A 14,069-nucleotide genomic window follows, 5' to 3' on the forward strand; every position below is an offset into this window, starting at 1 on the left:
TCCTTTATTGTCTTATTAACAATGGAGGGGGCCTGGGACCAGGTTTGCATTCATGTAAATGTTATTTGCCAAAGCTTTGTGCTGAAGGGTTTTATTAAATATTCCTGCAGTTACCATTGATAAGGCCAGTAAATGTTTTGACTGGCCAAAAATGAGAGGGAAAGCCTGTGCTGCAGTAGCTGAGTGCTGGCTTGGAATCTGGCAAAGCCACTTGTTTTCCTCGTTCTGCCACCAACACTTGAGCAATTTTGCATGTATTATTCTATACCTGGCTTGTATCTCCACCCACTTTCTTTGTTTTGCTTCTTTATATTATTCAAAATATGGGCAGTAGTGATTCTATAATGCCCAGCAGAGCATGGGCCAAGCCTCAGCTCTGTTCTGTATTTTTATCCAGCTTATTCTGAAGTAAGGTTGGTGGAACAACTTTGGCAAGTTAAAATCAGGGGGGAAAATTGTTTTTTTTTTAAACCTAACGCAAACATTAGGACAGATAAACCCCAAAAATGGGTGGCAGAAGGAAGTGCCAGGTATGATCCCATCCCTGGTTGGGTTTTTTCAGTGTTTCAGTGCTCATGTATTGAATTTTGGCTTGGTGGCTGTCCTATGGGATGATTTTTGCAATATTCCATTGCCTGCCATAGAGAGAGACATGGAGAGGATGGGATTGAGGTCCTGGCACTCACAGATGAGTCAGGAATTTCTGGTCCTGTGCTCTGAAGTGTTGCATCCATCTTCTCTGCAGTTCTTCAGAACTGGGAGGGCTGAAATCCATGGCTGGAATTATCAAAGGAGTAAGGATGTTAGTCTCCAATTTCACTAGGATTGTGTCTGCTGGCAATGTGTAAATAGCTAAAAAAAAATTCAAATTTGGGCTCTTGGTGTAGCTTCCTATGTAAACAGCAGTCTGAGGCTTTTTATTCCTGATGTTCTCAACCATGTTAAAAGTTGGAGCCTTTGCACAGCTTTAGGGACTGGGGATTTTACAAATCCTGTGGAAAAGTTCTACACCCTGTCCTCAGCTCTCTAGGCAGGTACATGACCCTGAATTTGTCCATAATACCAAACCAGTCCAGGAATTTTGTATTAAAAAACAGACAGCAAGTCTACTGGCTTAGGAGCAAGATTGTTTTTTTTTCCCCTCTGACTCGGTTAGAACTAACACTGTGTGATTTTTGTAACTCCTTTGTGCTTTTGAATGCATTTCAGAGATTCTTTTCCTTTCCATTGTCTTTTTAGGGTGCCATTAGAAAGAGATAATTCAGAAGAGTTTTTAAAGCGGGAAGCCAGAGCAACTCAATTAGCAGAGGAAATTGAATCAAGTGCCCAATACAAAGCTCGGGTTGCCTTGGAAAATGATGAAAGGACAGAAGAAGAAAAATATACTGCTGTTCAGAGAAATGCTAATGAAAGAGAAGGACATGGTGTGAACACTAGGTACTTGAGTACACTATGAATAGTATTTTTATTTAAATTATGGAGGTATTTTGGTGCTGTAGCAGTTTGCTCATTGATACTGGGCTTTTTCAGCAGGCTTGATTAGGCTTGGAGCCTTGTGTAAACAATCCTGTGCTGCTTTTGGCACTCAGGCTGACTTGGACACCTCTGCCTGGCCCTGTATTATCTCTGTAGTGAAACAAACTTCCCCATTCTGACCTGTCACCGTGGTGAATTTGTCCCAAATTCCAGGAAGGGCAGTGGTTTCGGTGTGTCCTGGAGAATTTCAGGCATTACTGCTAATCCTTCAGTGCCTGTGGGCTCATAAAGTGGACTGTGTGGCCACTATCAAAAGCCAATTCATGAGGTGACTGTTGGGTCAACATCTGATACTATTTAGACTTTTCCCCTTGGTTTGATGGGAGAAAAAGAGGGAAAATGGGGAGCTTTTTGTTGCCTCTCAGTTGTGTCTCAACGCTGATAGAAATTTGGTGTGTTTCAGAGAAAATAAATACATTCCACCTGGACAGAGGAACAGAGATGTCCTGTCCTGGGGAAGTGGAAGACAAAACTCACCGAGGATGGGCCAGTCTGGATCAGGCCCACCCATCTCAAGGTCTGGATCCCACACTTCAGAATTCAGCCCTAACTCTGGAGCAGATCAGAGAGTAGTTAACGGAGGCAAGTATCTGAAATCTGAGTGAATGTGCCTCATAACACTGCAGAAAATCACCTCATTTTGTGTTGAAATGGTGTGGGATTGGTTTGTGTATTCCTTAAACCAGGTTAGCATTCATCATTTAACACAGAGGTTGTGAGTAGTTGGATTTGGGCTTAACTCACAAAGGAGCTCTCGTTGCACTGCTCTGTCTGTGGCTTTGCAGAGCAGAAATGTCATTTATTTTCCTCCTCAAACACCTTTGTCTTAGATGATGGTGCACTGTGTGGTTTTAGAGATGAAAAACTGCATCAGCACTGCAAAGCTCTGGGTGGAGGAGCAGCAGTGCTGACACCTGGTGAGAGGCAGTGGCAAGAGGAAGCTTCTCTTCCTTTCTGGAAAAGAATAAAGCCACTTGCTTGCCTTGATGAAAATGGGAGGGGAAAAACAAGAACAGTGTTAGAGAAAAGGAATCCAAAGCCTTCCCTCCAAATGGGTATTTGAGTATTTTCTGCTGGACACATGGGAGGTATTTCTAACCAGGCATCAGTAGGCACTGCGTGGCAGTAATTGGTGTCCCAGAAGCCAAAAACATTTCTGGAGATGGGTTTCAGCAGTGGCCTGTCCTCAAGGCATTATTTGTAGAATTTAAAAATGCTATTATAATAAATTGCTGTGAATAAATGAAAAATGTATAATACTCAAGTGATCTATCTGGAGAGGAAGTCTGAGAAGCATCCAAAGGTAAGTGAGACTTCCTTTCTAAAGCCAGAGTCAGATCTGTAAAGGATGGACAACTGAGCCTTGCCCAAACAATGCTAACCTTGAGATTTGTCTGTAGTATTTGTGGTTTCTCTCACCCTATTACTCTGCTGAATCAACATCATAGACCTAAAATACTCAGAATGGCTTGTAAATTCAATTAATTCTGCTTTGAAAACCATGAGCCCTATATCCTAGATAAAAATCCTCCATCAATACCTCAGATAAGTGATAAAGGCACAAATGTCAGCATTCAGACACTGAACACCGCTGGTTTTTGTAAAGATCCAGCTCCTGGATGGATATTTACTCATCATTTGGTTTGAAAGTAGCAGTTTGTGTGGTCAGTACTGTTTGTGAACAGCTGTTTGAGAACCTCTGGTAGCTGTTAAGGACCTTGTGGAGTGCTGGGTGCTGTGGAGCATTGGTATGCCAGGCTAACAGATCAAACTTTACTGTCTGTTCCTTAGTAGTGTTTGTAGATCCTAATTAACCCTTTGGGGAGCCTGTGACATTCACAACTTCAATTTGACCCCAAAAACCAAGGCAGACCCAACCCTGCAAAGACTTTCTCTCCTCAATTCCTCAATTACCACCTCGATCCATCCCCAAAGGGTTAAACCATGGAAAAACAAAAACCAAAAAAAAAAACAAAAAAAACCAAAAAATCATTTTGTCATATTTTACTTTTTTTTTTTTTTTAATTTCTGTTGCCCTCCCCATCCCCTCCCTCCCCCTTTCCCCCCAAACCCCCCCACCCCATAATTTTTTTCTTTAGTTTTTATACTTTCCTTCATATCATTTGTTCTGTCAGGTGTTGCCTGGCCATCGCCTTGCCCATCTCCTTCCTCTCGCCCACCTTCTCGCTACCAGTCAGGTCCCAACTCTCTTCCACCTCGGGCAGCCACCCCTACACGGCCGCCCTCCAGGCCCCCCTCGCGGCCCTCCAGGCCCCCGTCTCACCCCTCTGCTCATGGTTCTCCAGCTCCTGTCTCTACTATGCCTAAACGCATGTCTTCAGAAGGTACAAATATACCACGATTTGTTCATGTTTTTTTTTTTTTTTTTAATTTTTATTTTTGTTTTGTCTTTTGTTTTAACTCCTCCGTGAGTTGTTATTGACAAGAGTTGTTTTCGTTTTTTTTTGTTTTGTTGTTTTTTTTTTTTCCTCTTCATTACTTAACCTATAATTTGTGTTTAACTTTAGTTTATCAGACTATTTCTATTAACCTTTTATTTTTGTTTTGTTGGTTTGGTTGGTGGTTTGTTGTTTTTTGTTTGTTTTTTTTTTTCCCTGTTTGTTTGATTTGAAGAGCTTTACAAAAACGAAAGAAAGCTGTGAAATTTCCCGAGTTTGGTATGAAATTAAACTCAGCTTTGTAAACGCTGCTCAGTGTCTTAAATTAACCAACAGCAACATGCAGGACCTGATAACCTGATAATCTGATAACCTGATAACTAGGGAGCATTTTCAGAACTATCAATTTGTATAAAATACCAATTGATATAAAATGCCAATTTATATAAAATGCCAATTTATATAAAATACCAATTGATATAAAATACCAAATTTAACACAATTATTCCACAAAAAGCATAACTAAATCACTGAATCACCTCTTGTAAAGGAACCAATGACAATTATGATAATAAAAATGCTGTATTCAGAGAAGTGAACTGTAGAATGGGGTAGGATGAGCTGCTTCAAAGGTGAATTTGTAGGAAATTTTTATTCAGAACTATAAATCAGCTCCCTAGCAGTCAATAATATACAGAGAAAGGCTGACCTGTGAGTCTTTGGTAGCTGTATGCAGAATTATCCCAACTAAATTTGTCCTGGGGGGGTGCAGTAAGGAACACGGTTTATAATTTTTATTTCAAGTGCATTTAAACCCTGCACAACATGGTGTTGCAAGCCTAGAAAATGCAAAGTGGTTGTACTGAGCTCCCTGGAAACCTGCAGTGGGTGCTGTAGCTGGCTCCACTGGAGCCATGGGAGAGAGGGGAATGATCCCTGAGACTCAGCAGGAACACTGGGAAATGCTCCTGACCAAAAAGTGGGGGGTAGCCACATCTGTCTGGCCTACTGTCCATTTATTGTGGGGTTTTTGTGGAGTAAGGAACTGAGAATCCACCTGCAAACTGAATTCTTTCTTAGCACTTGTGGTTGGTTTGTCAGGCATGCAGTGAAGTGCTGCTTACTGCAAGGTTTAATTCTTACTGCTGCAAGATTATTCCTGGGAAATGTGTGTTCAAAATACTCACCTGTGTGAAATTTGCATTGAAGTGGACTTGAGATTCATGGTTAAAATAGAGGCTGACATTTAAAGATTTATGTAACCAGGAAAGGTACTTGGTGTTTTAGAAGTTTTTCTGAAACCTAAAAGCCATTATCTGAACTTGACCCTGTTACTGACCTGTGTTAAAAATGAGCTGCAATCGGCCAGATTCTGTTCACACACAGTTTTTCCTCTTGAATATCAACATTTGAGTCTAATCCTGTAAAGAAAATGTTTATTAATATGCAAGAATTGTATTGCTGCTTAGATTTGAGCATAACTATGGTGTGGCAGCTGTGCAGGCTGTGTAGAATTCCTGTATTCACTTATGACTTTGGCTTCTGGTGTTAAACATGCATGACTTGAACCTTGGGATAACAATCCCTTGTTTCGGTGCAATTTTTGCTGACTTGTAAATGAATTGTGACCTGCTGCAGGCAATTGAGCCTCGCTGCAGAGAATGCTCTGCTGAAATTCCCCAAGAGCATTGGGCAGCCAGTGGTGGGATCACTTTAAATGGTTGGGATCACTGACCACCTGACAAAAACACTGGGAATTTTTTATTTTCTGGAAAAATGTTTGATAGCCTGGAACTGTGCTTATCCAGGGGCAGCTGCACCACTGACCATTGTGGCTTGGCTTGCACTCGGCAGTGGTGGATGCTTGGATTGAAATATTTTAAATCCAGACCTTGCACACCTGTTTCAGTGCTGATAAAACCTCTGAACACCCAGGAACTGCCCTGGGGAGGTGATGAGTTTGGCAGCCTGGCTGAACCAATGCCTTGGCCTTTCTAATATATCAGTGCCGATTTTATTGCTGCTTTATTGAGAGTTTTAAGATTAAATACAATTTGAAGAAGATACATTTGAGTTTTCTCTAGTGAACATCAAGCACTTATTGTGTGGGGTTGTCTTTTTTTCCTCAGGGCCTCCACGGATGTCTCCAAAGGCTCAACGGCACCCTCGAGGTCACAGAGTCTCTACTGGTAGGGGTACAATTTCAAGTGGCTTAGAATTTGTATCTCATAATGCACCTGGGGAAGCATCTACTGCTGCAGTGGCACGAGGCAGCCCTTCAGGTGGGACGTGGTCATCAGTTGTCAGTGGGGGTAGGTAAAGCTTGGCTTATTGCAGATGGCTTGCAGGGGTATCCTTAGAGTGGGAATCTTGCCTTTTCCAGGCAATTCAGGCTCTGAATAATCATTTTCCAGGCAATTCAGGCTCTGAATGATCAAATATTGGGCTAAGATTGGAGCGGGGATGTTCCCAGATAGCTGAGCGAGAGTTGGTGCAATATTGTACCCACTGTAGGGTCAGGTGCTGTGGGGAGAGAAAGGAAGGAAAAGTGTGGGAATTAGTTGTTGAAAGGATTCATTTTTAGGGGATTTGTTGGAGGAGTTAGAGATTTGCCACTGCATCCCTGAGTTTGGTTATGGCAGCGTGGCTGGATTGTGGTTTACAAATGAAGGAGGTGTTTGGGTAGAGGTTTTTGGTGTTAAAAGATGAATTGATACTCAAGTTAAGTTGGATGTACTTCTCCTTTAAAATTTACATGGATTTTAAGTGGTGATGTTGTTCTTGGCTGCTGTAGGAGCAGTTATAGTCAGTGTCTTATTTTTAATCTGTTAATATATTTTTTTTAATATTTGACTTAAAGCTCAGTCTTGTGCCACAGGTCTAGTCTGGAGCTCTTGAGTTGAGGCCATGTTCTGGTGGGCTGTCAGGAGCTGGGTGTTTCCTTGAGGGCAACAGAGCAACAGTTTGGTCTTTTTTAGGTCCTTTTTGGGTATTTTTTAGCAGTGCAGAATTCTAGAGGAGCATAGTGGGGAACACATTTCTCAGAAGGAAGGTACAAATTAGACCCACATAGGCTTGTTGCCTTGTGGAAAAATCTTCAACTCTTCTATTGTGGCATTATTTGTGATTCACCTTCCCTGTTTATATATTATTAACATGCAAGTAGGACTGTTAAACCACTTACCTGCCTTTCTGCTCACTCCCTGGGAGTTAATATGTGACAAAAAGCACAAGTGGGATGAGCAGGAAGCAGGAGCCACAACTTACTGCTCAATGAATACACAACTTTCCATGCTGCTTTAACACAGGGGCAAAAAATATACCTAAAACCACTCTTTTTTCAATAGGCTGTGTTGTTTTTTTTCCAGCTGGCAAACCTCCAAAAGAGGACACTGTAAAATGGATGTGATTTTTTCAGCCCTCTTAAAAAATATTTTACATCTCTTTGTGTGGAGACCTGACCACCTTTTGTGTTCTGCCTGAAACTGGGTTAATGTGAGCTGATGTAGTTGCACTGCTGGGGATTTGGGGAAGCATTTTGCAGATTCTTGGTGGGATTAGAGGGCAGTGATAAATTTTGGGGGACAATCTACAGAGAAATCACCCCATTCTCTATGAAATGCTGTGCTGTAAAGAACTAGGAGATGTGCCTGAAAGGTAAACAGGTTTTCAGTTACTACATAATATCTCACCAAGTCTTTCAAAGCATGTTTTGTAGCCATTTTAAAACTAAAACAAACTGCTGAGCAGATGGGGAAGCTCATCCTATAACTGCTTTTTCCTGTTTGTTTCTAGTTCCGAGATTATCCCCTAAAACACACAGGCCTAGGTCTCCAAGGCAGAGCAGCACTCCCATGGGACCAGCTCTGCCTTCTCCTCAGCCTGGTACTATTCCCACTGAATCTGTTGCCATGCCTGTTCCAGCTGCCTCTCCTACACCTGCCAGCCCTGCATCCAACAGAGCAGTCACCCCTTCCAATGAAGGTAAGTGGCCCTCACTGCCTCTGCAAATGCAATTTTTGCATTTCCCTAATTCCTGATGAGGAATCTGCCCAGGCAGGAGCACAGCTGCTTGCTGAATCACAGGAAAACTTGGGATACATTGAATTTTACTGTGAGTTCCCACTTCTCCAGCTTTAAACTAAGGTTGGAGAGAGGCTTTTTGAGAATTCTCTATGCTTAGTTTCTTGTGCCCTTAAGGAATATGGGTTTACAGGTGTCTGACTTAATTTTTTTAATTTTTAATTTTTTTTTTAAATTTTTAATATTTTTTTTTAGTTTTTAAATTTTTTTCTCAATTTTTTAAAGAGGATTTCTTTTTCCAAACTGAGGTTTTGCCTCTTTTTTAAGTTAAAGAAACACAGGCAACTGGTTTCAAACACAGCAAAAGGAATGGGGGAAAAAAACCCAAACATTCAGGAGCACAGTCAAATGTCTAAGAACTCTCAAATCTTTGTAGCATTCTGTATGAAGAGCTTGGACTGCTGAAAATAATTGGCTCTGAGTTTATAGTTTGCTCAGTGTGGTTAAGGTTTTGTGTATGATGAGAGGGATGAGTTTAATTGGGTTTTTTTCATTACACAGTGGGATGGGGAAGGAGGATGAGGGAGGGTGATCCTCCAGGCACCAACTTGGTAGCAGGAAATGTGTAACTTAAAAGGTTTTTCGAGCTAAAAATGGTTAAATCTCTCCCCTGTTTCTCTCTTGCCTTCTCTCTTTGCTCAGTTGGGATTGTGTATAAGAGAATAAGTTTGGTAATTTATTTTCCAGCTAAAGATACAAGGCTTCAGGACCAGAGGCAAAATTCTGCAACTGGAAACAAGGAGAATATAAAGCCAAGTGAGACTTCTCCTAGTTTTTCTAAACCTGAAAACAAAGGTTTGTATCCAAAGCTTTCATGTACTGGAGTGATGTAGGAATTGTGCACACTAAACCTGCTCTCCTGGCAGCTTTAGTTGGCATTTTAAGGAAGGCTTGGAGGCAGTCTGGTGTTCTACAGTGAAATTTGGTCATGCAGTTGCGAAGTGGCACTTTGAAATGTTGTTTGTGACTCATTCCATCAACACCAAATGTAGAGATGCTCATGTGGATGGTGTGATTTCACTTGTTTTTTTTCTTTTTTTTTCCCTCCTTTCTTTCCCCTGCTCACAGAGCTGCTTTTTAGCTGCCTTTGGACTCAATGTTTCTGCTTAGAGCTGTGCTCACAATACTTCTGAGCATCGTGGTCAGCAGAGCTTTTCTGACTGTGCTTTTCCTATTATGCTTTACATTTGTTTGTCTCTGTAGAGCTGTTTGTTCATTCAGTCCTCAAAAAAAACCCCCAGTCTTTTCATGTTGTTAAACTGAGAACCAGATCCATTCATTCTCTCATTGGAGAGACCTTTAGGATGAGTCCAACCATAAAGCTCACCTTGGTCAGTGTTTCTCCTTCACTTGCTGTGTTTTGAAATGCTGGCACAGGCTGGGTTGGGGCTTTTGTTGCATGTTCTTTGTGTTCAGGGAGTTCTGCAGTCCCTGCACCTCGGGGCTTCTGCCTTGGTGTGGTGCATGAGAACTAAAGATAAATCAGTTATGTAATGCTCTGCTTTCACAGAGAATTTCTGTGTGCTCATATACATAGGTCATGGAATTCTACCACATAAAAACCCAAAATAAGGGGCTGGATTTCATTTTTATATCTGCAAAACCATTCTATTTCTGCAAACATAGTGATGTGTATAAAACTTGTGTTAGGAATGCTTGGACAATGTTGATCTTGTATTTGGCAGGTGTCTCTCCAATTGTTTCAGAGCATAGAAAACAGATTGATGATTTAAAGAAATTTAAGAATGACTTTAGGGTAAGTTTGTCTCTGTTAATGGTGTCATCATTCTCATGTGCATCCAGATTATTTTAATGAATTGAACACACTGGCTATGTTAACAGGTCTTTATACTTTTGCCTAATGTATGAAAATATCTGTAAGAATTCATGTTATGTATTACAAAATCAATGCTGACTCTTGTTTGTACAATTGCCTAATGCACATAAATGTGAATATTGACTGTGCACTGAAAACAGGACTTGAAACCTGTTTGATCATTAGGCACAAATAATTATCTCACACTCCATATGGAGGAGCTGTTGCAAAATTAAATGAAGAGTTTTGCAGAGGAAAATTGAAGATGAATTCATATTACTTATTTCCTGGTTATAAGGGTTTATTAAATCAGGTTAGCTTTTCAAGTGGTGCTGTTAATCACTCAGGGGATGAGTCCAGAGGGTTGTCTGAAGCTTTCCTGTCACTCCTTAATCAACATACAGGTCACTTGAGTGGCTGAGCAGCTCCTTACACTGTGCCAGCTTAAACGCTGTCAGTGCCCATGGATTTCTTTCCATGTAGAAATGGAAATGAGTGTTTTAAAAGGTCATTTCCAGATGATGGAGGCTTGTGGGACTGTGTTTTACTCTGTGTATGTGACAGCATTAGATGGTCTCTCCTGAGTTTTGTATCAATTTACTGAATATATCCCTTGGGTTTTTTCAGTTACAGTCCAGTTCTTCTTCAGATGCAGTGGATCAGCTGCTAAACAAAACCAGAGAAGGTGAAAAATCAAGAGATGTAGTTAAAGAAAAGACAGAATCCACCCCTAAAGAATCTATCATAGAAGCTGGCAGTAACACCAACTCCAGTGGTGGCAGTAGCAAACCCAACAGTCCCAGTATTTCTCCTTCCATGAGTAACAGCTCTGAGCAGAAGCGAGGGCCTGAGGTGACCTCCCAAGGTGTGCAGACATCTGGGCCTGGAAGTAAACAAGACAAAGAGGATAAAGAGGAGAAGAAGGATACTTCAGAGTGAGTAACCATGCCTTTTGGAATAAGCACATCTTTATTAGCAGCAGACCTTGCGCAGAAGTCATGACTGGGTGACACATTCCTGGCTCCAGGTGCTGTGACACAGGAGAAACAACAGGGGAAGGGGCTGCCCTGGAAGTCATCTCCTGACTCAGTGCAGAGCTCTGGTCCTGTTGATGCCTAGTTCACATCTAAAAGCTTATTTCAATGTTTTCCTGGCTCACATGAGCTGTGGTATCAACTGGAAGACTTGTGGTTAGTTGTAGTAAGAGTCCCTCAATGAAGAGTGGCTTTTTTGCATGCCATGAGGTGTTTGACTTCTCAGAAATCTGACTCACAGATGGAAATGAGGTGTTTCTTAAATGATTAATTGCAGATACTCCTGTAAAAGAATAATGCCCAACTTAATTTTTTGTTCCTTATGTTTAGGCAAGTTAGAAAATCAACACTTAATCCCAATGCTAAAGAGTTCAACCCTCGATCTTTTGCTCAAGTAAGTGATTTGATGCTGTTTATCAATGCCTTTGAATAAATCTTTATAAAACCAACTTTTCCTTGGAGGTTACTCAAACTAACCCTGCCATATCCACTGCTCACCTCTGTTTGTAGCCGAAACCTTCTACTACACCAACCTCCCCTCGTCCTCAAGCTCAGCCCAGCCCCTCCATGGTGGGGCATCAGCAGCCAACCCCCGTGTACACTCAGCCTGTTTGTTTTGCACCAAATATGATGTACCCGGTTCCAGTGAGTCCAGGCGTGCAGGTAAAGTGCTGCAAACTCCTCAACACTTCACAGAAATCCTCAGGAAGCTGAGCAGGGCTTAGGAGTCATGGAATGGGTTGGGTTGGGAAGGACCTTAAAGATCAGCTTGTTGCAGCTTGGGAGCTATGAGTAAAGGAGTGAAATAGTGCAGCTTGTGTTGCTCTTGTAAATATAAATCATGTTGTTGTTAAGTTTTGGCTGTGTAAATACTGACTTTTCCCAGTGCTCCCTCAGTCTGGATGTTCAAATAATTCCAAACACTTGTAAATGCCAGCAGCCCACATTTATTGTGGATCTGTGCAGGTTTCCTCCCAGTTCTCCAAGCATAGTCTCTCACTCTGCAACTGTTTCTTTGTTCCAGCTGTGTCCCCCTGGTTTCTGGTTGTTGTAGGGATCACTGGGATTTCAGATCTAGCTCCATTATCATAGAATCATGGAATACCCAGAGGTGGAGGGGACCCACAAGGATTTTCAGCCCAACTCCTGGCCCTGCATAGGCACCCCAACAATCCACCCTGTCCCTGAGAGCACTGTCCAACCTCTCCTGGAGCTCTGGCAGCCTTGGGGCTGTTCCCATTCCCTGGGGAGCCTGTTCAGTGCCCCAGCACCTTCTGGGGGAAGAACCTTTCCCTGATACTTCATTCTAACCTTCTCCTGAGTCAACTTCGTACCAAAAAGCTGCTGTGAGGCTGTCAGGGTGAGCCCAGTGCCTGCAGTAGCAGCAGTAGCATTCCTGGGCTGGTTGTTGCCAACCATCTGGTCTTAGTTGTGTGTCCGTGCAGACTCAATGTCACTGATCCAAGAAAATCTCATAGGTTAGGCAGAGTTCACTAAACCCTGTAGCAGAGCACATCAAAGCTGAGTGGGCCCCCCACCCCTGCAGACACTGAGTTTTTAAAGGAATATCATACCTTCAACTTGTTCTGTTTCAGCCTTTGTATCCTATTCCCATGACGCCCATGCCAGTGAACCAAGCCAAGACATATAGAGCAGGTAAAGGTGAGAATAATACTGCCTGTTTGGTTCTCAGTCTGCATGCAGCATGGCTAAATGACAAATGTTTGTGTGTTTTCTAATCCATGGCAATTTGGTTTCAATCAATATTTTAAATGCTATTTTTATTAAAGGGAAGTAAGTGGAAATACTAATGGATTTTTAGATAAACTAATTCAGCTAAAACACGCCAGGTTTGAGTAATGGGGGGTTGCTTGGCTTGGAATCTGATTTGACAAACAGGAAAACATCTCTGTTACTTGGAGCATTAGGGTGAGCTGATCATCTCCTGTATTTCATAAATATCACAGGTTTGTTTAAAGGGAACTTCCCTGCTGGTTTTCTGTACTGATTTGCAGCAGTTGGTGCTTCATAGATGCAGAGTCCCTATTTCTCCAGAAAGAGTTTGCTCTGCTGCTCTTCTGGAAAGAGCTGGTTCCAGTTTGTTCTTGTTCATTCCTGCAGCCCCAGTGACTGAGCAGCTGGACTGACAATGACAATGCCACGTTTTTAAGTGACACCCGTGGCTGTGGAGTCATGATGGGTGCTGGGATGTTCCCTGTGCTGGTCAGGGCAGCGAGAGAGAAGAAAGTGCTGCTCTTGTTCTTGTGCTCCTGTTCCAGGGAGTGCTGTGACTGTGCCCAGTGAATGCTTCTGCAGTGGCAGCAATGCTGCAGGACAGCAGCAGCACTGCAGCTCCAGTCGCTGCAGGAGGAAATTTTTTCCTGCTGTTCAGAGACAAACAAGTGGCCTTTATCAACCTAGGGGAGACAAAACCCTGCAATGTATTTCTGTGTTAAAACACAGTAACTTCACTGTGGCCTCACCCCTGAAATCTTCTGGTTAGTAGCACTGTTTTAATCAGAAATACATTGCTGGGTGAGGCAGCTCCAATTCTGAGTTCCTTTTTAAGTTCCAGTATTTCCTACATATCCATCTGTGTGCAGCACAGCCCTGTGGGAGCTGCCTGGGTTACAGCTCTGTGCCTTTACTCTGTTCAAGTTGCCTCCTGTATTTACTTCTTTCTGTTGTTGATCTGCAGCATAAATAAAATCACTGAGTGAATTTACGGATGTTTTCTCCTCTCCCTAAGAGGTTGCCCCTGCAGTGGAGTTTAGAGGAGCCTGAGGTAGCTCAGTTAATAGTTGCAGGAAGCTGGAGCTCTCCTGGAGCTCCCATGCCCCTGCTTTATAGGCTGAATTAGTTTGTTCCAAGTGAATTGGGTGGTCGCCTTCCCATGACAGCTCAAGTGATCCCACACTGCTCTGCTTTTTTTCATCTTTCTTCCTTCTTAATTATTCCTACTCCTTATAGGTTTTGTCTCCCTCAGTGTTGTCTGTGACCTAAAATTTGCTTTCTGCTGCCCTGAGGGGTAGCACAGAGCTCAAAAGATGTGAAAACCTTGAGTTGTGGCTGGGTGGAGACCTTTATTGTGCTCTCCTCAGCCATAAGCACGAGTCATTTTGACATAAAGACTCAGATTTCCAGCTGATGGAACAGTGGCTGAGTTGTTCTCATAGAAGGTGAAAAAGCCTTTTAAAGGGG

The 14,069-nt window shown here is 42.3% G+C and overlaps 1 protein-coding gene across 9 annotated transcripts in view; it reads left to right on the plus strand.

The window, feature by feature from the left end:
- ATXN2 (ataxin 2) overlaps positions 1-14,069 on the plus strand; it is a 49,660-nt gene that overhangs the window by 18,811 nt on the left and 16,780 nt on the right. For 3 of the 9 annotated variants that reach the window (XM_066562275.1, XM_066562270.1, XM_066562271.1), the window contains exons 8-18: positions 1,240-1,437; positions 1,940-2,118; positions 3,672-3,881; positions 6,065-6,247; positions 7,731-7,919; positions 8,706-8,813; positions 9,704-9,774; positions 10,462-10,769; positions 11,199-11,262; positions 11,379-11,531; positions 12,464-12,530. In XM_066562275.1, the coding sequence (XP_066418372.1) occupies positions 1,240-1,437; positions 1,940-2,118; positions 3,672-3,881; positions 6,065-6,247; positions 7,731-7,919; positions 8,706-8,813; positions 9,704-9,774; positions 10,462-10,769; positions 11,199-11,262; positions 11,379-11,531; positions 12,464-12,530 (1,730 nt within the window). The remainder of the gene's footprint in view (positions 1-1,239; positions 1,438-1,939; positions 2,119-3,671; positions 3,882-6,064; positions 6,248-7,730; positions 7,920-8,705; positions 8,814-9,703; positions 9,775-10,461; positions 10,770-11,198; positions 11,263-11,378; positions 11,532-12,463; positions 12,531-14,069) is intronic. The other 6 variants (XM_066562272.1, XM_066562273.1, XM_066562274.1 and 3 more) reach the window with 5 other exon arrangements.

Source organism: Molothrus aeneus, chromosome 18 (genome assembly GCF_037042795.1).
Source record: "Molothrus aeneus isolate 106 chromosome 18, BPBGC_Maene_1.0, whole genome shotgun sequence".
NCBI lineage: Eukaryota > Metazoa > Chordata > Aves > Passeriformes > Icteridae > Molothrus > Molothrus aeneus.